This window comes from Hirundo rustica, chromosome 5, assembly GCF_015227805.2.
Source record: "Hirundo rustica isolate bHirRus1 chromosome 5, bHirRus1.pri.v3, whole genome shotgun sequence".
In the NCBI taxonomy this organism is placed as follows: Eukaryota; Metazoa; Chordata; class Aves; order Passeriformes; family Hirundinidae; genus Hirundo; species Hirundo rustica.
In genome coordinates, this window is record NC_053454.1 from 8,518,199 (window position 1) to 8,537,972 (window position 19,774).

General features: G+C 39.7%; 1 protein-coding gene across 4 annotated transcripts in view; it reads left to right on the plus strand.

Moving 5' to 3' along the window:
* SH3BP2 (SH3 domain binding protein 2) overlaps positions 1-13,104 on the plus strand; it is a 36,688-nt gene extending 23,584 nt beyond the window's left edge. Inside the window, exons 2-13 of one of the 4 annotated variants that reach the window (XM_040065657.2) lie at positions 1,596-1,735; positions 2,773-2,875; positions 4,520-4,637; positions 5,225-5,295; positions 5,659-5,747; positions 7,146-7,211; positions 7,760-8,258; positions 9,138-9,246; positions 9,574-9,629; positions 10,055-10,136; positions 10,389-10,448; positions 10,838-13,086. In XM_040065657.2, coding sequence (XP_039921591.1) covers positions 1,600-1,735; positions 2,773-2,875; positions 4,520-4,637; positions 5,225-5,295; positions 5,659-5,747; positions 7,146-7,211; positions 7,760-8,258; positions 9,138-9,246; positions 9,574-9,629; positions 10,055-10,136; positions 10,389-10,448; positions 10,838-10,975 — 1,527 coding nt within the window. In that variant the 5' untranslated portion in view covers positions 1,596-1,599 and the 3' untranslated portion in view covers positions 10,976-13,086. Of the gene's footprint in view, positions 1-1,595; positions 1,736-2,772; positions 2,876-4,519; positions 4,638-5,224; positions 5,296-5,658; positions 5,748-7,145; positions 7,212-7,759; positions 8,259-9,137; positions 9,247-9,573; positions 9,630-10,054; positions 10,137-10,388; positions 10,449-10,837 lie in introns of all 4 variants that reach the window. The other 3 variants (XM_040065656.2, XM_058420800.1, XM_040065654.2) reach the window with 3 other exon arrangements.
* Positions 13,105-19,774: the final 6,670 nt, after the last annotated feature.

The window sequence follows — 19,774 nt, forward strand, 5'->3', positions numbered from 1 at the left end:
AGTCATTTAATAAGAACAGGGAGGAAACAGCAGAAGGAAGGATATAGCTGAACAAAAGCAAGGATATAGTAGAGCAAAAGCAACTTACATTTTGGTGAGCAGGGAGGTCCTGGTGGAAAATTGGGATACCTTGGTGTCTTGACGCATCTGCTATGAGAGCCTTTTTAGGGCCTTGGGTGCTATCTTCTCTGGCTGTGCCCACTTCATAACACTGGGAGCCAAACCCTAATTTTTATGATTAAGTCCTCTAAGCGGCCTAGAGAATTTAATTTAGTTTAAGCTCTCCTGGTAGAAATTGCTAGGAATTTCTATCCTTTCCCACACATGCTTCATCAGCAAACAGCAAGCAGTTAGATCTAAATCCTAAACTGATCCAGTGACTTGCATTTCTGTTTTTCCTAACCCATACAATGGATATGTACTTTGCTGTTGCACCTCAACAAATCTGAAATGCTTCCTTATTCTTTCCAGAATGGGAAAAGCCGTTTTAGGTTGGAGAGGCAAATGCTTGGGTGTTGTGCTGAGGCTCTTGGATTCTGTGCTGAGCCTCACAATTTACCTCCCTTACTGTCCCTTTTGGGTGAAGGAGAAATGAACAAGCTCCATTAAATTTCAGTCCTGCATTGAAAGCTTATCAGTTCTAAACCCTCATTCCTTTATCAGAAATTAATTAACTGGAACTTCATTAGTTTGCCTTTTACCAGCAAAGGGCTCTAGCCCTACACCTGATGATAACAGACCTTTTTATGTCTAGGTCAAAATTCCCATTTTCTCCCCACGTGATTTCATTTGTCCATGACACTCTAGGACCTTTCGCCCAGTCCTGTTAGCAGTTGAAGAAAGAAAGGGCTCATAATGATATATCAGAATTCAAGTTACTACTTCAGAAACTAATCTTTTTGGTTTAAGATGACAGCAGAAAGAGTGGTAACTGCGGAGACTTTTGGTGTGGGGCATTACATAAAAAAATAATTGATGTGTAAATTAAATGGAAGCCTGCAGAAACCTGAGAGGAATTTCATTTGCACAGGATGCTCTCACATGTAACATCCAGTATAAGATTATAAACTAATTCTTTAAGTTAAGAATTAAGAGTTAAAGAGTAAAACATGTAAATACCAGGAGTAAGTAGTATTGGATGCTGCAGTTACCAAACCTTGACTTGATTGCCTCATGGTAGAGAAAATGACATTGTCCGTATATATGTGCCATGTAGCATTTGGGAGAACAAACCGAGTTTCTTTGCAGTCACCGGCCTGATTAAATCTTACAGTGTTATCTGGAGTACATTGGAGTACATTTTTAAAACATAAATACTTAAGTAACATTTATTAAGCACTTTTCCTTTGTTTCAACAACTGTCAATCATTTTTGAGAGCTGTATAAAAATAAATCGGGGCTTTTTGCACCACGTTTTTTTATGCATTACAAAGTTCCTGGAATCTTTGAACACCCTGTCTGTGTTACATTCTTGAGTGCTGAACAACATTAGTTGTTTGGAAAGCTTGTTTAAGGAAACAAGCTTTGCTTCTCAGTACTCATTCCTTAAAGTAAAATCTGAGTTTTAAACTGTTTTTCATTATTTGAAATTGCAGAGCGATGGCCTCGCAGGAGCAGGTCTGGCCAGTCCCAATGAAGGCAATTGGAGCACAAAACCTTCTGACAATGCCTGGAGGAGTCACCAAGTCAGGGTATCTTCATAAAAAGGGAGGCACCCAGCTGCAGATCCTGAAGTGTAAGTTGAATGAGGTATTAACTAAATTAAATGTTTTAAATGCTTGCCTCTGGGGCCCTTAACAGATTTCGTGTTAGCAGACTGTTGAAGCTGTTTTTCTACTTTGTATTGGAATACAAGTTTACTGGAGTATATGTATGAAAGACTCGTATTGAATGACTTTCCTTTAATTGTTTTGCAACTGTGAATCTTAGATAATAAACGTTTTTGTTGATTTTATTTTGCTTGTTTAGTTCTTCTGTAATGTCCTTCACAAGTAAGATTTTCAAGACAAACAGATTCCCAGGATATGTATCGATTTCAAATACTCTTTTCTGAAAGAAATTAATATTCAGGGGGTTTTTTTCCAGTTGGTTATTTTGTACTGGAAAAAATATCCCCATCTCCTACTGCTGTTGTGAAATGGAAATTTTCTCACTGCCAACATTGGGCTGTACTTAATAACAGTAATTTCTTCTGAAATCAGAGTCTATGTACATGGGGAAAAGTTCAGGTTTTGGGTTTATTTATATGCTATTCATTTGGTATCCCTGTTTATACTGAAACTGTACTTAATATAGTTAAAGACAAATATTACTGCCTTTGATAAAGGAAGGAGTCTTGGCCTCTTTCAAAAAAAGAAAACAGGATATAATTTTATTGGCAGGATCATGTACTTGAGGTGAAAGAAGAAAGGGAGATAATGGTTTTGGGGTGGATGTAAATATTTATTTGTATCCTGTGGCTGTCTTCCTGCCATTGCTTATTCCACTAATAAAGGAGCACAGGTGGAGGTCAGGCTTCTGAGGCTTCTTTTGAAGTTCTCAGATCAGCTGCCTCTCAATGAGGGAATCAGATATTACGCTTAGTCCTGAAACTCTGCAAATGGACAGCTTCCCTGTGTGACTGATAATCAACAAGCTGTCACTTAACTAGTTTGTGTTCATTTACAGTGATTCATATGATTACTAAAATCTTAAACAGTAATTCTACACATGCCGAGAGGTTCTAGTTGTTCTGCTGCTCTTGGATATTTTGCTCACTCTTTATCTTTTCAGGGCCACTGAGATTTGTGATTATCCACGAGGGATGTATCTACTATTTTAAGAGCAGCACATCTGCATCTCCCCAGGGTGCCTTTTCTTTGAAAGGTTACAACAGGTAGGTGCCAAACAAGTTGTTTAACACCCAAGCTCCTTTAACTTAATGCTAGGGGCTATGGGTTTCATTTCTAATGAAGGTAAATACAGCAACATCTGTTTTTTGGGTTAAACATTGATCTCAGATTCCAAGAAATTTATTCCTTTCAAATTGTATATATGACATTTCCTGTGCTTGGTGAGTGGATAGCCTTCCTCTTCTGTAATTTAACCAGTAAAGCTGTTTGAATTGCAATGGCCTTACTCCTGTTACTGATTAATGCAGACTGCATGTGCAGATAGATGTGGATTCTTTCAGACAAAACCATCTTTGTTGGGTAGTGACCAGAAAGAGAAAATTTATGGCGTTACTGGTTCAGCAACTGTAGTCGAAACCATATCACTAAATAAGAGAATGCATGTGCAAAGTATCTGACTCATTTCACTACACGTTTTAATCTTAATATTTACTTTGCAAGTTGAAGACAGAAATATGTAGATTTCAAGTTAGCTGCCAGTACTGTCAGAATGAGAATGCAGCATGAGTACAAGGCCTACTAATACAAGTCCAAACTAACTTTCGAGAATTGCTGTTGAAATTGATGCTAAGAAAGGTTTAATGAGAAAGATGGCATGTAGAGAAATATAGTGATATTTTGGTTAGGTATTGATCCTAATCACTGCAATTTTATTGTATTTGTACATCTTGTACTGTATAATGTTCTCAGACTTGTGGAATAAGGAATTTGCTTTTCTTAAATTATGAGAGATTGTCTAACAGAGCATGACAATGGCATATTTTTAAGGAATGCACTTGTAAATATTGTAGCTAGTTAAAAATTCAAGATTAACTTGCAGAAGAAAGCCACACTGTAATTTTGTCATGACACCAGCTTCTGCTATCCACATGAATGTGAACAATACCATGGAATCTGTAAATGCTAGAGACCGTTCATTCCTTTTTATGCATCTTCATTCTAGCAGCCTTGTAATGTCCTTGGTTGGAATAGGGACCAGGTCTTGATTAATATAAGGCACAAATAAACATTGTTGAAAAAATAATTTGGAAGAACTGAAAGAATTGTTAGAGTGAGTAGTTGCATAAGGGGTTTTAAAGTTTTTTTCCCACCTAGGAGTCCAAACTGAGGAAATTCCTTACACACACAAAAAAGAAGCAGTTAAGTTATGCTTGTTTTAAAATAATAAAAAAAGTGCAAGAAGGTGTTTATAAGGGAAACATGTAAAAATGAAGTTTGCCTTTATTATTAGTTTTTCCTTGTTTTCATGGGAAATGTTTTGATTTCTCCTCTGAAATAGTGACTTCTTGAATAAGGGCCACAAGGACCCTGAGTACCTCTTGCAGTGTGTGATGCTTATCAACTAATGTGATTCATTAACTCTTGAACAGGTCAAAGCAGCTGCTTATAAAAGTCTGGCTAGTGGATCAATAAGTGCTCTTCCTTTTGCATTTTCTCTTCTACCACAATAACGGTGGAGTACTGCAAATGCACATATGGGGATTTCTGTGATGGTTTTCTGGCTTTGGGGATTATTTTTGATAAGGCCAAACTGGCCAGTAAAACTGCTTTCTGTCAGTCTTTATGACTTTCATAGCAGCAGTAACTAGAGAATAAGGAGTTTCTGTATTGGTTCTTCTGTTTCTCAGGGTTATGCGGGCAGCTGAGGAGACAACATCAAGCAATGTGTTTCCTTTCAAGTTAGTTCACATAAGCAAGAAGCACAGGACGTGGTTTTTTTCAGCTTCTTCTGAAGATGAAAGAAAGGTAACTTTCTTCTTTTGCACTAGAATTTTCCTTGAAGCAAAAAGCGAATCTTGGACTTCCCTAAAATCTAAATGAACTGGAAATGCAGCTGTCACTGACATTTGTATATCTGGTTCTTTGGGCTCCTCTGAAAATTACGTTGGAAGTTTTAACTTTTAAGTTAGTGTTAATTCAACTCGTAATTAGGGAATGGCTGTGGCATACTAGATGACATGGGTTTCTCCATATTTCATAAATATTTTGGATTTATTTTTCACCAAGGAAAAGGTAATGATAAGTTAAGCCTTTGATGAATTCTGAAAACTGTTCAGTGAAATCTCTCACCCATAAACATACTCTGAAGATATGTCTGGCTTTAGGAATAACAGCCTGAAATTTGCCAACTGAAAATTTAATACTTCAGGATGTTCCTACAGCATTTTAGATAGTCAAAACATTTGACTGCTGAGTCTTTTCAATAAAAAGTCATAGATAAATACTATTTCAATGTATGTTCCCTGAACAGTTACTCTGCTCTTACAGAGGACAAGATACATCTGCATTTAATGATTTAAAGATTTATGTGTTGAATTTTTATTTTTGTTTAGAATTGGATGCTATCCTTGAGAAGGGAAATTGATCACTACCATGAGAAGAAAGAAACAATAACTGAATTCAGGTATAAACCCTTATTCCTTGTTGGTTTTTTTAATCCCTTTTGCACTAGCTCTTTACAGTGGTGTTTTAGGTTTTTGCACCTACAAGTAAATTCCTGTTAAATAAGAACAGATGCAGTAAGACCCAAGAAGAAAAGCCCTTCCCAATTTATAATTTAAAGAATATGAAGAAACCCCCAAATCTTTAAGCAAAGAGCATTTTGAATGTCAGCTTTGTGTAAAAGAAATGAAATCTTTTAAAATACAGCAGCAACATCTCTGACTGTTAATTGGGAAGTAGGAACAGATTGCTTCTGCTTTTCCAGCATTCCTTTCCAGTGCTGCAGTCCTGCTAAACAGAAGTAACTCTGTCTTTTCTTTTGCAGTGACTCTGGTTCTGATGCAGACAGTTTCTATGGCTCAGTAGAACGTCCCATTGACATCAAGTATTCCCATCATTCAGCAGATAATGAAGGTGACAAATTTAGACACTGATAAATAAGGCTTCTTTGTTGTGCTTGTTTATTTCTTCTGAATTATGCAGGAATTATTCCTGTAGCTTAAGTGAATTTCCAATTTGTAAATTTAATTTGTAATTTCCAGTTAAGTAATTGATCCAGTTAGTAACTCGTGTTTTTACTAGGTGTATCTCTGTCGTAGTTTGAAGTCAGCAGCAGGTATTCTGTGCCATTAACTGTTGGTACAAATAAACTAAAGAATTTAGTTTAGCCTTTAACCTTTGAGGAGGTTAAATAAAAGAGAGGACATGATAGAAAGCCTGTCAGGTAGGCATTCACAGCATATTTCAGCAACTGAGTTCCTAGTCAAGAAATATGTTTGTGAAAACCAACATGAGAAACCTTGCCCTGAGGTTCAGCAGAGATCCTTTTCTAGGCCTTTCCCATCTGCCCTTTCAGATTTCTAAGGGCGATGTTGATGGGAGCAAGTACTCTCATTTCCTGAAAGGAAATCCCTGACTATTCTTCCTGAGTAGGACAAGAAGGCAGCAATGGGTCTTGTTAGGAAATCCGGTTCCATTGCTGCAAGCAGAGAGCAGACTCACCAGCATTTCTCGTGGCGCTGGAGTTTAGTCCTGATTTTATGGGAGGGGAGGGTTGTATGCAAGATGAATGATGATAAGAGGCCTGGCAGGAGTTTAAATTAGGAAAATGAGAATAACTGATTTTTATCAGATAGTCTTACCTTTTTTTTAGGGCATTCCTCTGCATATTGTCCTTCAGGCTCCTCTTATAATCAATGATGAGAAATTGCTGCCTAGAAGTAACGTGTTTTTTGTGGCTTGGTTATTCTGATTTACAGTTAAAGGCAACATTGAAACCACCTAAGCCATTTGCAGTGGTGCTTTGTTGTTGTTGCCAGAGCAAGGCAAAAGAATTGAAGTTGTTTTGTAGATCACTAAGCTTGCTTAATCTTCCATATTGCAAAATCATAAATTTTTTTGTGGTAGGGTTACATTTTGGGGGTTATGTTTTTTCCAAGTGCTTATGTCAATGCCTCCTTATAGTTGTGTCTCTGCAACTGATTCGATTTTTCTCTCAGGAAGGCTTGAACACTAGAAAGCGTCACCAAAAAATAATTCTTTTAACTTGTAAGTTGAAAAAAAAAAATTGAATATGTAGCCTACTTCATCTGCCTCTGTTTAAGTGATGGCTTTTAAAATTGACATAAAAACTTAAGGAAACATCTGGATAGCAGAGAGGCGGATCAAAAAGATTAATTTTTTTCACCTCTTTAGAAAAAAATATCTGAAAAATCTTTTTTTAAAGAGCCCTAAGTTCTTGATACTCTTTCTTAGGTTTCTTAAGTTCCAAGAGTATTTATCAGAGTCTGACACACTGATTTTTATCTGCAGATTATGACCAGGAGGAAGAGGATGAGTCTTATTTGCAGCCGGATACTTCTGACATAGTGAAAGATGGTATGTGATTTCTTTGATTCCCCTCACAAAAGGCCCCCAGCAAAGGCAATATTCATGTGGAATGCCTGGTTATTATTTTGTATTGGTCATTACTATTGCAACTGGCAAAATAACTGAAGTAATGCAGAGGTATCTAATCTTGAGAGGTATTTGGGGTCAGAAGTTTGTAATAACAGCAGTAACCATTTACAGAAAGCATCACATGCCTTTAGGGGTGTGTTTTCTTGCAAGCCTCCTGCCTGGGATGACCTGTATCTGGTCATCAGTCTGGAGCAGCAGTAATGCTTTTAAGGAAAAAATAGACTATGAAGTGAAAAATCTTTGCTAAGTCATCATAAGCCATGCCTGAAGAAAAATATCAGGAGTTTGTTACCTATGACTGTCAGCATTGTGCTGAAAGTTAAATGCTCATCCAGCACGTTGAGTACTGTCAGCCCCGATGCCAGTGAAATACCGTAGATCACACAGAAAATTGATTTGAAAAGTCTCTCTGGATGACATACTTCATTCCCCCTCAGTGTGTCAGTTTTCTGGTTTTCTCCCTGTAGATATGGTCCTGCCCCCTGCGTACCCGCCTCCGCCCGTTCCTCACGTCAGGAAATCTCCCTACTCAGACGTGAGGGCGAACTCCTATGCTGGCAAACCAACGGCACCGGTTCCACCGCCACCTCCAAAGAGAAGCTTACCTGAAATCAAACTGGAGCCACCCCCTGTGCCCCCTTTACCTGTGTTCAAAAAGCCTGCAGGGGGCAAAGAGTCTCACCCGCTGCCTCCGGAGCCTCTGCCTCCGGCCCAAGGCCTTGCTCCTCCAGAAGCATGCGAGAAGTTAAAAAGCTTAAACCTTTGCCCGTGGACTCCTCCTCCTCTGCCAGCCAATAAACCCAAGTTGTCACAGCTTGCTGAAAAGCTAGCAGAGCCCAAAGTGCCAAGGGAACATGGTAAACCTGGACTGTTTGTGCCACCAGTGCTCCCAAAGCCACCTGTGCCAAGCCACCAGCCCCCTGCAGTCAAGCCTAGAACAGAGAAATCTTTATGTCCCCAGTTACAGTAAGTATAAAAATACAATGCACTATTGTTTTTCAATCACTTATTAGTTAACAAGTTTAGACATACTCAGATTCATGCCAGCATCTGTGTCTCTTCCCTGCACCATCCCTCTCTGTGTTGTGCTTTTTTGGCCTGTTATTTGAAAATCTGCGGTGAATCTATCTGATCTGGTTGGACCTGTTTTGTGCTTGAGCTTGGACTACATGATGTCTAGAGGTTCTCTCCTTACCCAAATTAATCTGTGATTATCTAAATTAATCCAGCTCTGGGGCCCCCAAAACAAGAAAGATGTTGCCTTCTTGAAACTGGTTCAGAGGAGGCCACTGTGAGTTGACCCAAGGGTTGGAGCATCTCTCCTATGGAGGGGCTGACCACGTTGGGATTGTTCAGCCTGGAAAAAAGAAGGCTTCAGGGAGACCCTTAAAACACCTTCCAGTACCTGAAAGAGATACAAAAGAGCTGGAGAGGGACTTTTGACATGGGCATGGAGTGATAGGACAAGGGGAATGGCTTTAAGCTGAAAGAGGGGAGGTGTAGGTTAGATTCCCAATTAGATATTGGGAATAAATTATTTACTGGGAGAGTGGTGAGGGACCGGCACAGATTGCTACACAGACTGTGGATGCCCCATCCCTGGAAGAGCCACATTGGACGGAGCTCCAAGCAACCTGGTCTAGTGAAAGGTATCCCTGTCCCGGCAGGAGGGTTGGAATGAGATGGTCTTTAAGGTCCCTTCCACCCTAAACCATTCTAGGATTCCATGATTTAGGGGCTAAACTGAAACTACAGTTCTAGTTTTACTATTTCTTCCGTGTTTTTTGTATGTTTATTCTGCTTTCCTGATGAGATACCCTTCAGTTTTCATTCTGTTTCTTCCAGGAGATCACCACCAGATGGACAGAGTTTTAGAAGTTTTTCATTTGAAAAACCAGCACTACCAGCCAAGCCAAGCCAACCTGATGATGATTCTGATGATGATTATGAAAAAGTAAGATCCAAGCGGATGATCCATTCTAAAGGAATATCTTTTTCCTTGCTTATGTATACCTCTGGGAATGTTGCATTATTTCAGGAGAAGAGTAACTTTCTGAAAACAGTGCTGTGTAAATTTTTTTTTTTCATTTCTTTTTGAGCTTTAGTGAATGCCTTGATAAGTTATGGAGTTTAAGATTAGATATGAAGGAGAAAGAAGCATAAAGATTAAATCACCATTAATAATTTATGATGATGGCTGTAGCTTATTTGCATAACAAGTTGCTAGGGTTTTGAGGTTTTGTTGACTTAAGTGATTTATTTTCTTTATATTTTTTTACAGGTTGGGCTGCCTGCTTCAGTATTTCTTAATACCACTGAATCCTTTGAAGTTGAAAGGTAAAATTTGATTTTAAAATAGTTCCTTAGAAATCCTGCAAAAACCTGCACTGAACCATAGTCCAGAGATCATTTTTGATAACCTGTGTTGACAGCATGCACTAAAATGTATAATATGCAGATCACTTTCTAGAGACGTTAGTTCAGTGCTCATAGATCAATTGGCAGATGAGAATGCAATGTGATTTGGCTCCATCTGGAGGAGGTTGTTTTGCCAGGATGCTGGATGCAGATGATCTGTGCTGCACTGCTGGTTCAGGTGCTAGAGCAGTGACTTTCAGCTATGATCTACTATGAATTATTACATCTAAACCAGATATTTCTAATGGGAGTTTTAAGACTGTAGCTATTTGATTTATCTAAGTGCTAATAATTTGTCATGCACATTAATAATAGTAATATATGTCTTTGTTTATTCTTTTTAGGATATTTAAAGCTAATAGCCCACAAGGACAGCCACAAAATGGATTGTACTGTATTAGGAACTCATCTACTAAGCCTGGAAAGGTAAATTGCAGTTGCTGAGTCTAACCCCCAAAAAGCTTCTTGATTGAGGCATACTGCATTTTATATACATCAAAATACTTAACAATTTAGGTGTGGTCTTTTCTTAAAGCAAGAAAATATGAGAGAATCACTATCGTAATGTCAGTGATTGGAAAAAAAATTAGGCTGAATTTTAATTAATTCCTTAATAATACCTTGACTTAGAAGAGTTTGGTATCATAGACTGAATACATTGCATTTTTCTTCTTCAAGGTATTGGTTGTATGGGATGAACCTGCAGGAAAAGTGAGAAACTACAGAATCTTTGAAAAGGTCAGTAGCTGCACTATGTATGCATCTTTAGATTATATATGTCTGTGTGTATAAAATGGGTGTGCATATAGGTAAATATCAGCACTAACAAGTTCAAGCCTAAACTCGTTCCCACCTCTGACAGTAAAAATCAGCTGATTTACAGATATCTGGTCTAGGATAATAATTTCAATACTCAGATATGGGCTTTCTATTTGCTATCATGTATCATCATAAATTTCAGTTCCAGTCAAATCCCAGTAAATTCCCAAGTTTATTTTAATTTGGACTTATTTGTGTGACTGACTAGTTTGCAAAGGAATAGTGTATTTGAAAGAACTTCTGATGATGATGTTCTGGCCCTTTTTTCTTCACTGTCAATAGTTACATATGCTTTTGTTCTACAATAGGATGGCAAGTTTTACCTGGATTCGGACATCATGTTTCTGAACATGGGAAGTTTGGTGGAATACTACAGCACTCATGTCTTACCCAGTCATGACAGCCTGATTCTCAGGTGTCCTTATGGTTACTCTAAGCCAAGGTGACAAGACAGCCATGGTTCACTGACACCCTGCTGCCCCTGAGGACAGGACTCCTGCCCCTCTTGGACATCCTGCTGTTTGCACACACAAACTGAGTCTGTTTCCACCATTTATTCTCACATGAATTGTTGTATAAATTCCATTTAATGAACTTCTGGTAAAACCTTAAAGTCCAGATCAGCGGATTTTATGGTCTTTTCTTTTACAAAGATCTGAACTGATTATGCTGTGAAAGCTGTCCAGGATACACACACCTTTCATAAAACTGCTGCTATTACTAATCTTGGAATGTTGAAGATGAACATGAAAAAAAGAGGTGATCTGAATACATCTGATCTGGAAAATGGATACTTCTGAAAGTATGTCAGAATTTATTTGTGACAGGGAATACTAACACTCTGACTTGGAGGTACTACTCCTGAAGTCAGCATTGGTGCTCAACTGAGATATTTTGTATTACTTGTATAGTTGATGTGTACATAATGAAGATTTCTGTGCTAATTATTTGATTTACTCTAGGTAAATATGATCAGGAAATGAGGCTTTTTTTTAAAGCCACCTCTTACATCCTTGTACCTTCTGAGTACAGTAATCACTATCAGGTACTATCTGGCTGATATGGGTGTGGCATCCCACATACTGCTTAATGACATGCACTTCAGATAAGTTTGGAACAATATTGATTTGCCTTTCATGGGAGCCCCTTTACCTAGTTCTGAACTGGAAGGGTTTGTCCCACTGGTTTTTTTAAAGGGTATGAGAAAAGAGAAAGGGTTACTTGAGTTTTTAGGGGAAAGGAAGGGAGTAATTGGAATGTTCCAAATCCCGAGTAGCAGTTTTATCTCATGCTGCCATAGTCAAAGGTTCTTTAAACAAAGCACAAAAAACGACCTGAGACCATGATTGTAATGCTACTATTGCTCCATAAATCCTTGTGGTCAGTCTCTTAGGAACAGGTTGTCTGCCCATTGAATTCTTTTCTGTTCTAGGGCAAAACGCACTACCCTAGTCTCCTACCACAATTTTTTCCATCATTAGAATTTCTACTCAATTTGTAGTTGCATGCAAAACAAAATCTGTTTTTAACATACTAGCAATGATAGACATTACCAGGGTGCTTTTACCATTTGTTCCCTAATATTTTGGGGACAGGTATCCTAAATCCAAGGGCTCGATGTTTTTGCCAAAATTATTCTTGGAAAACACATTTATTTTAATAATATTTTAAATATTTCTGTTGATCCAAAAATACTGTCATAATGGTGTCATACTCTAATAATGTTTACAGAGTTTGTAATAATAGTAAAAAAAAAAAAATACTGCCACTCCTGAAACAGACTGTAACTAGGTTTTATCAGTCTGAATCTGTATCAATCAACGTTTTCTTTTTTTTCTGTTACCTTTTCAAAGTTTATACATGCCCATTTTAATCTTGTTGCCATTAGATGGTCCCAACTTTGAAATCATAACAAAGCCATTACAGAAGAAGAATTTACTTTTAATGAAAACAGTAAACCAGGATTTAGTCCCTAGGGAATTTTCCTTGCTCAGATGGAATAAGAGGATCATACACAGGAATTGAGGCAGGAAACTCTGCCTCCATCTTTTCCAAGAGACACAGACATACAGTGTCAGACTTACATACAGTTCCCACTGTAACAGGGCTTAAAATTCAAGTACTTAAAATTCAAATTCTGTTGAATGTTGGATATTTTGGGTCTAATTCCTCTTATTTGAAATTAGTATCCCTATAGTGCACTACCCTGGCATGACCCTCTCTAAATAAGGCTCAGGGTAGACAGTATTTTAAAAACTTTTTTGGCAGATAGTTATATGTATATCAGAGTAAGTTCAAGTTTCTTGCTGTATTCACACCTGTCTACAAAGTAAGACTTTCTCTGTCTGGGAATAATTGACTTCATTGTATCATGACAATCATATCTATAGTATGTTCTCTTTGGGGCCCTATTCAGATATTTGATTCTTTTCTCAACCTTACACTCAGAAGATTTTTTTTAAATTGTAAACATCCATTTAGGCCATAACATGCTTTTTACCTGTGTAATACAAGAGTTGCAAATATGTAAATTTTTGTGTTAATTGCCTTTTGTATCTAAATGTATAGATTTCTGAAATGGATAAACTTTTAATGCCAGTCCATCTCATTTTGTGCAGTTGTCTTTAATTTCATGGGGGTGTGTTCTAATGCTTTTGTTTGTAGCTGTGTTCTTCTAATAGTGGAGTTAGATGAATGAATTTTCAGTGCCCCTAAGAAGCAAATCTTCATGTTCTCAGCAAATCTACCATCATTTACACTCTTTCTTCCTCTTGCTTCTATATACTAGTCTAGTCTGTTTTATAACAAGACCAGTGAGTTTCTGGTGTTTGTAGGGAGGAAAGACACGGCTAGAACACATGGCTCAGTATGTCTCCTGCATTTCTCACTAATCTGCCTCTCCTCATTCCTTCACTACAAAGCAGCCTTTGCATCCACACCCTACTACAAGCTCCCTAGCTTTAAAAGAGTTTGTGGGGAATTGTAAAAGCAGCAGTTGATGTGCATAAAGAATGTAGTTCATGAGTTTTGTAATATCCAAGTCAAAATCATTGATACTTTGAAAGAAATCTTGCTTCTTGTGACTGACCTCCAGATAAAAGCATTACAGGTCATATTTGGATGGGGATTGCTGTTCTAGGGGAAAAAAAAAAAAAATAGAGTGCTTTTGAAAACAAAACAAGGGACAATCAATGGCAGCATATGTCATAAAAAGTGAACTGATATCCAGAAAATTTTTCTAGGACAATAAAGGTACTTTGTGTTAGCAGACAAGCATTTTTCACCTCAGAACTTCAGTTTTCACAAGAATGTGAATAAGTAGCAAGAGTATTTGTGGTCTCAAGTGGCTTCATCTTTTGGAACACGCAAAAGGGTGCTGAAGATTTTGAAGCTGCAAGTGTGATTATGAAGAATTTGGGGACATCTGCTGGTCAGTACGTTCTACACAACAGGAATCCAGCAGCTGAGCATGTGTGTGGAAGTCATTTGGGACAAATCAATCTTAAGTGACTTCAGATAGAAGCTAGAGATCAAAGCTAACTTCAAGTGGAAACTTAATAGGCTGGGTCTTTGAAACTTAAGACTCTTTCAGCTCATCTGTCTCAAGTAGTAGCAATATTGTTTAGCAAATCTGCTCGTCTGAATGTCTTCTAAACTAGAGAGCAAAGAGATAAATTAATCTTTCTGTATTTAGTTTATTTTTAAAATATACTTTGAGGTAGAATTTACATAATGGACATCTGAGCACCACTTAAATTTATCCACACTGTGAAGCATTAGGCAGCTGTTCTGAACATTAGATACTTCAGCTAGCAGCAAGCAAATTGCATGATGTTGCAATAGTTTCCATCTTATTAAATACCTCCTTGAAGTCAAGAAGAGGGTTTTTCCCTAATAATGGGAGTGCTTGAGATGCCCATAATTACAGACCCCTAAGTGGTAGAGCTTATAGTCCTTTTACTATACTCAAAGTACCAAAATATCAAATACCAAACACCACTAGAACTTCTAGACAGAGAGCATTTGAGCTCACTTTAAAACTGGATGGGCTGAAGTGATTACGTTCAGGTATGGAGCAAGCCTTGTAGCAAAGCCTCCTCCAACTCTATTCCTTCTGGGCTCCCATTCCTGTATCTTAATTACAAGATGGTCATTATGATCCCTCACTTGTACCTTCCTCCTTGCAGTATCTAGTTCCCAGGAAGTGGGTAATTCAACCTCTCAGGCTGGTGACATGGTCCTGAGAGGCATGTAATCTTGGAGATATCAGAGAATCATTTTTAAAGTCATTTTACTCACACATATCACTCCTGGAGTTGGTTTGCACAGAAATGACAGTGATAAAAACCATTTGTAGGATTAGGTAACTGGATATATTAAAAAAAGGGAAAAAAATTTGACTCTTCTTTGAGTTACCATCTTCTCTGCCTTTTAACAACCCCATACACGCCCCTGCTGGGTACTATCCCAGCACAGCTTGGACTGGCTGCTGTGCACTGAAATTCTGGCCTGGACAGCCTTTTGCATGGCTGGAGTTTTGTACCTGTACTGGAGGCCAGTGATGTGAAAAGGCCACCAGAGCAGCACAGAAAACAGGGGACTCTGTCCCATGGAAAGTTATTAAAGGGTTTTATTACAGGGCCAATATGAGAAGGTGCTCCAGCTGTGGCTTCACAAACTGTCTGGTTTAGGCTTCATTGATTATGTTGTGCTTTAATTTACCTTAATTTGCACTGTGCTAACAGTCATGCTGATTTATTTTTCCAAGAAAATGACAGCCGCACCCTAACCATGGGACTATTGCTGAAAATGTGCCATTTAAAAATTAAATGTGACTTTAGGGAATTAAAAATTTGATATTCTAATATTACAAAGCTTCTCTCAAGATTAATTAACTTTCTCCTGTATATAGTAATTAAAATAGTAACTACATTAAAATATTTTTGTTATGCTCCTCAGCCTTCCTCATTAGTTTGAACTTGCCCTGATATATTTTTCCTTTCTCTGTTTTACCCTTGAGTCTGCTTATTGTTCTAAAGTTAGTTCAAAAATTATAACTTCTTTTAGTGACTTTTTTCCTACTAATAAGGACAAAGGTGTCATTGCAGAGCAGCTAAAAACTATTTCAGCTACCCTAATCACACTGGAATCATATAGAAGCAACCAGCAGAGAACAGACAACTAGAAGGCAGATGATACTCAGGAAGTCACAAATATTGCAATTAAATTACTTGGTTTTACTTGGAAAAGCATTTTAGAAAAACAAGCCCTAAGCTTCATAAAGAATATTGTAACATTAAAAGAGAATGTTGGTTGCTGGAGTTCTTGGTGTAAAGCAACAATTGCACCTTTGGTTCTGTTCAACTGCTGTTAACCAGCTTGAACCATGTAGCTCCATTTACATTTCATCTCAGTCATGTATAAAAATTTCCCTATGTCCCCTGAGCATAAAGTCAATATTTACCAAACTTAAAGCCGAAGTGGCCTCTCAGATTAAGATTGTATAAAATTTGGCAACATTTACTATTAGCCTGTTCCAGCTGCTCTGCCCTTTCACCCACCTGGTGTTTCGGTTCTCTTAATTTTTATTTTTTCCAGCTCAAACAAACCTCAGATGTGTTTTTGTTTGGTTGTGGAGAGAGATGAAAGTAGACCAGAATACACTTTTTTACTCCATATAATCTTTCCATTGAACCTACATTAAAATTGTTTCTACATGCTATTTTTAGTCCATTGGGAATGTTCTCCTTCCTTGCATAAATACAATTCAAAAAAGAGCTCCCTCTGAAGAGTAAGAATTCATGTACTGCAGACATAACCTTACATACAATGACCAGCTTTAGTAATACTACAAATAAACCATGAGACATTATTACTGGTGTTACGTACAGCTGAAATTCAGATAACCCATTACGTAACTTTGAAAAAGGCATTTAAATTTAATCATTTCAAAGACAAATCCCTCATGAGCTTTTCAATAGTAATACTACATGTGTGTAAGCTCCTTTGTCCCACTTCCAGCAGAGTCCAGTGAGACAGACAGCACTCAGGGCGCTGTTCTTGGGGTATTTATCCCCACACACCCTCCCAATACCCCAACTCTGGTAGGACTGGCCAGGGACTGGCTTTTACTTTGCTGGCATAAAGAAGTTTTGCTGCTGTGACTCTCCTTTTGAAGGCCCGTGGGAAAAGCAACAGACAATTCACATACTGGCATTGTTTTATTTGGAGGATCCAGAACTTTTTCTGGGAAATGGAGTAGGTCTGTGTGAGATGAAGACAAATGATGACAGCAGGTGAACAAGTCTTGCCCAGTCAACAGACTGTCAGGACAGAACAGCTCTAGCAGGTCAAGAGGGAAAGATCTACCTTACTGCTACCTTACTATCAGTCCCAGTCTACAGGTGAGAAAACTGACCTGGAACTGCTTATGTGGAATAAGTGCACCCATATAAAGGAAAAGATAAATGTCCTAACGCCAGCCATGGGACATCAACATAGTGCTGTGCTTCTCTCAGGTAGCTGGAAGCTACCTGAGCATCAAGAAATGTTAATGCCAGGTAAAGAGATCAGGTGCATATAAATAATTGTACAGTGCTACTTTTCTGATATCTAGTAAAGCCACATGAAAGTAATTCATAAATGAATACATTCACGTTGACTCTTTTATTTGAGACTCTGTGATGTAAGTTGAGTCCAGTGCTGCTGCTGCTGGAGCCTGCTGAGAACAACTATGATTTGAAAGCCAGTAACCATTCTCCAGTACATGTGCAAGTGTGCATATGGCAAGTGGAAGCCTACAGGCAACAAGCTTGTCTTGGTCATTTTCCCAGAACCCTCACCAGCAGCCCAAAATCTTGAAAGAATCAAATACTGCAGGTTGAAAAACACAGTGTAGTTCACGCTGTAACTTTTGTTGCAGCTGTAATGCTGCAAACCCAGCTGGTAAGAGTTAACAAAGACAAGTTCTTCATGTCTTAAATAATGCAGAAGTGCTTTTTGAGATTGTCTTTTTTTCTGCAGCAGAGCGTACAGCTGTAGTGCGTGTCAGTATTTATGAGCCCTCCCTTGAGTTTCTGCCCACCTTTGCCATTGCACCAGCACTGCCCTTCCTGCAGCTGGGTAGAGGCAGGCCAGGAACCCGGGCAGGCTGAAAACTGAACAGGGAAGATAAACACAGTCACACATCAGCTGTCACAGTCTCAGCCTGTGGAGGGAGTTGGTTGATTCAGCAGAAAACTGGCCCTCCCCTTCCAGTCTTTCCTTCAGATTAGCCAGGTGAAACAGTGGCTTCATGATTCTGGGAGATAATGCAAGGGGAAAGGGGAAAGCTGGAAGGGGACAGTAGGAACCTGTGCCCTTGGGCAGGTCACAAAGTGGGACAGCAGAAGAGAAAGGTAAAGGAACAGCACTCACCAGCAGCACAAGAGCCAACAGGAGCTGATAAAAGGCATCCTTTGATCAGCTCAAGCTGCTCTTGTCACTGCAACCTACAGTTACACAAACACTTCGAGCCAGCACTGCCAGAGAAAGAAATGATCCTGCCCTCCCCCAGCCCTGGGCACTGCTGCTGCCCCCAAAATCCACATCCTTCCTGCCACTGCTGGTCTTGGAGCCACATACTGATCTGGAGAGGAAAGCCTTCAAGCCTGAAACAAAGCAGTATTTTTTCGCTGAGTTAGTTCTAACATCGATTCATTCTCCCATTTACTTTTCCAGACAAGAGAGAGAGCTCTACGAGTTTAATGCCTTGGTGAGAAAGGGAAAGAAAGGGAGAGAGATGCCAAGATGGAGTATTTTGACAAGTAATTGAAGAGAAGACACTGCACTGGGCAGGCGGCTGGAGCCTGCAGGTGCAGAGCAGGGACAAGAGTACGCTGCCATGTATGTACACACATCCACTGCGTTTACAGGGTTCAGCACCAGGCAGGTGAAGTGACGTTAATTTGTCAGGCTTACAGCAACAGTTCTTTAAAAAAAAAAAAAAAAAAAAAAAAAAAAAAAAAAAAAAAGCGCTCAGACATGATTTACTAATCATTAGTAATGACACTAACACATGTCCAGCTGTGGAATGGTTTTCATTAGGCAGATCTATGTCCAGTAGGACCTTCTTGTCAAATGTGCCACAATCATTCTGTCATCACTTAACACCTGAACCACCAGTTTTAGTGGCTGAATTCACAGACAAGTTTATGCATACCTCTTATGGCCAGTTTTTAGGAAAGGGGGTTTCCTCAGTGGAGGTGGTTGGAGCACCCTAGATTCCTCCCATATTCCACAGCAGGTGTTTTTAGGATGGAACCTAAAATCCATCAGGTTCTACTCGGTGGAGTCTTCCCTACATATGGATAACTTTGGGATGAGGGTTGTAAATAGCAGAGGAGATGGGTTTACTGTTTATGAGAGTTTGTCCCCAGACCCCAAGTCTTCATTTGTCCCGTGGCAGGCAGCATTCTATACAATACGCAGACGTGTAGAGCAGCAGAATTAAAACGACATAGAAACGAGAAGAAAAATGGACAGAAAATAGATAACAGAAGTTAACTTTACTGTTGCTGCTCGCAGTGACTGTAACAAACCGAGGGTTATACCAGCCACACAGCTCTCCGAAGGATTCGAGAGACCTGAGGTGATTTATAAAGCTCTCATCAGGCTGCTATGCACAAGCTGTACGACGTATCTGCACACCTCCCGAATCAAGCGCGCGGCTTCTCGCTAGCCTGGCATCTAACATCCGGAGGATATTCCGCTGATTAAACACCTTCGGTTGTGACAGGTGTCTCTGGCCCTCGCCAAGGCAGTTCTCAAGCCTGAGTCCTGCCCTCCTGGATCGCCCTGGCCTCGCTCTGAGCTGACAGCGATCGGACACCGCCACCGCAGCGCGATAACGGGCCCTTATCGCGGCGCGTCCTCGGCGATTAGCGATGTCTGCCTGCGCCTATCTCCCGGCCCGCTCTAAGATAAGCTTCCCAGGCGCCGCGCCGCTCCTTTCCGCTGGGACCCAACGCCACAGGAGCTCCTTTCCCCGTGTCCGAAGGCTCTTCCCAACCTGTTCCCGGCCGCCCAGGGACCCCCCGGCGCTCCCGGAGCCGCGGGACCCACCGGGGGCGGCCCGGCCGCACCGCCCCTCGCCTCCCGCTCCCCTCCGCCAATGGGAGAGCCGCTTACTCGTCGGGCGCGCGCCCTCCCGCCAATGGGCGGCACCGTTGTTGGGTTTGCGGGCTGTGGAAGCCGCACCCTGTCGG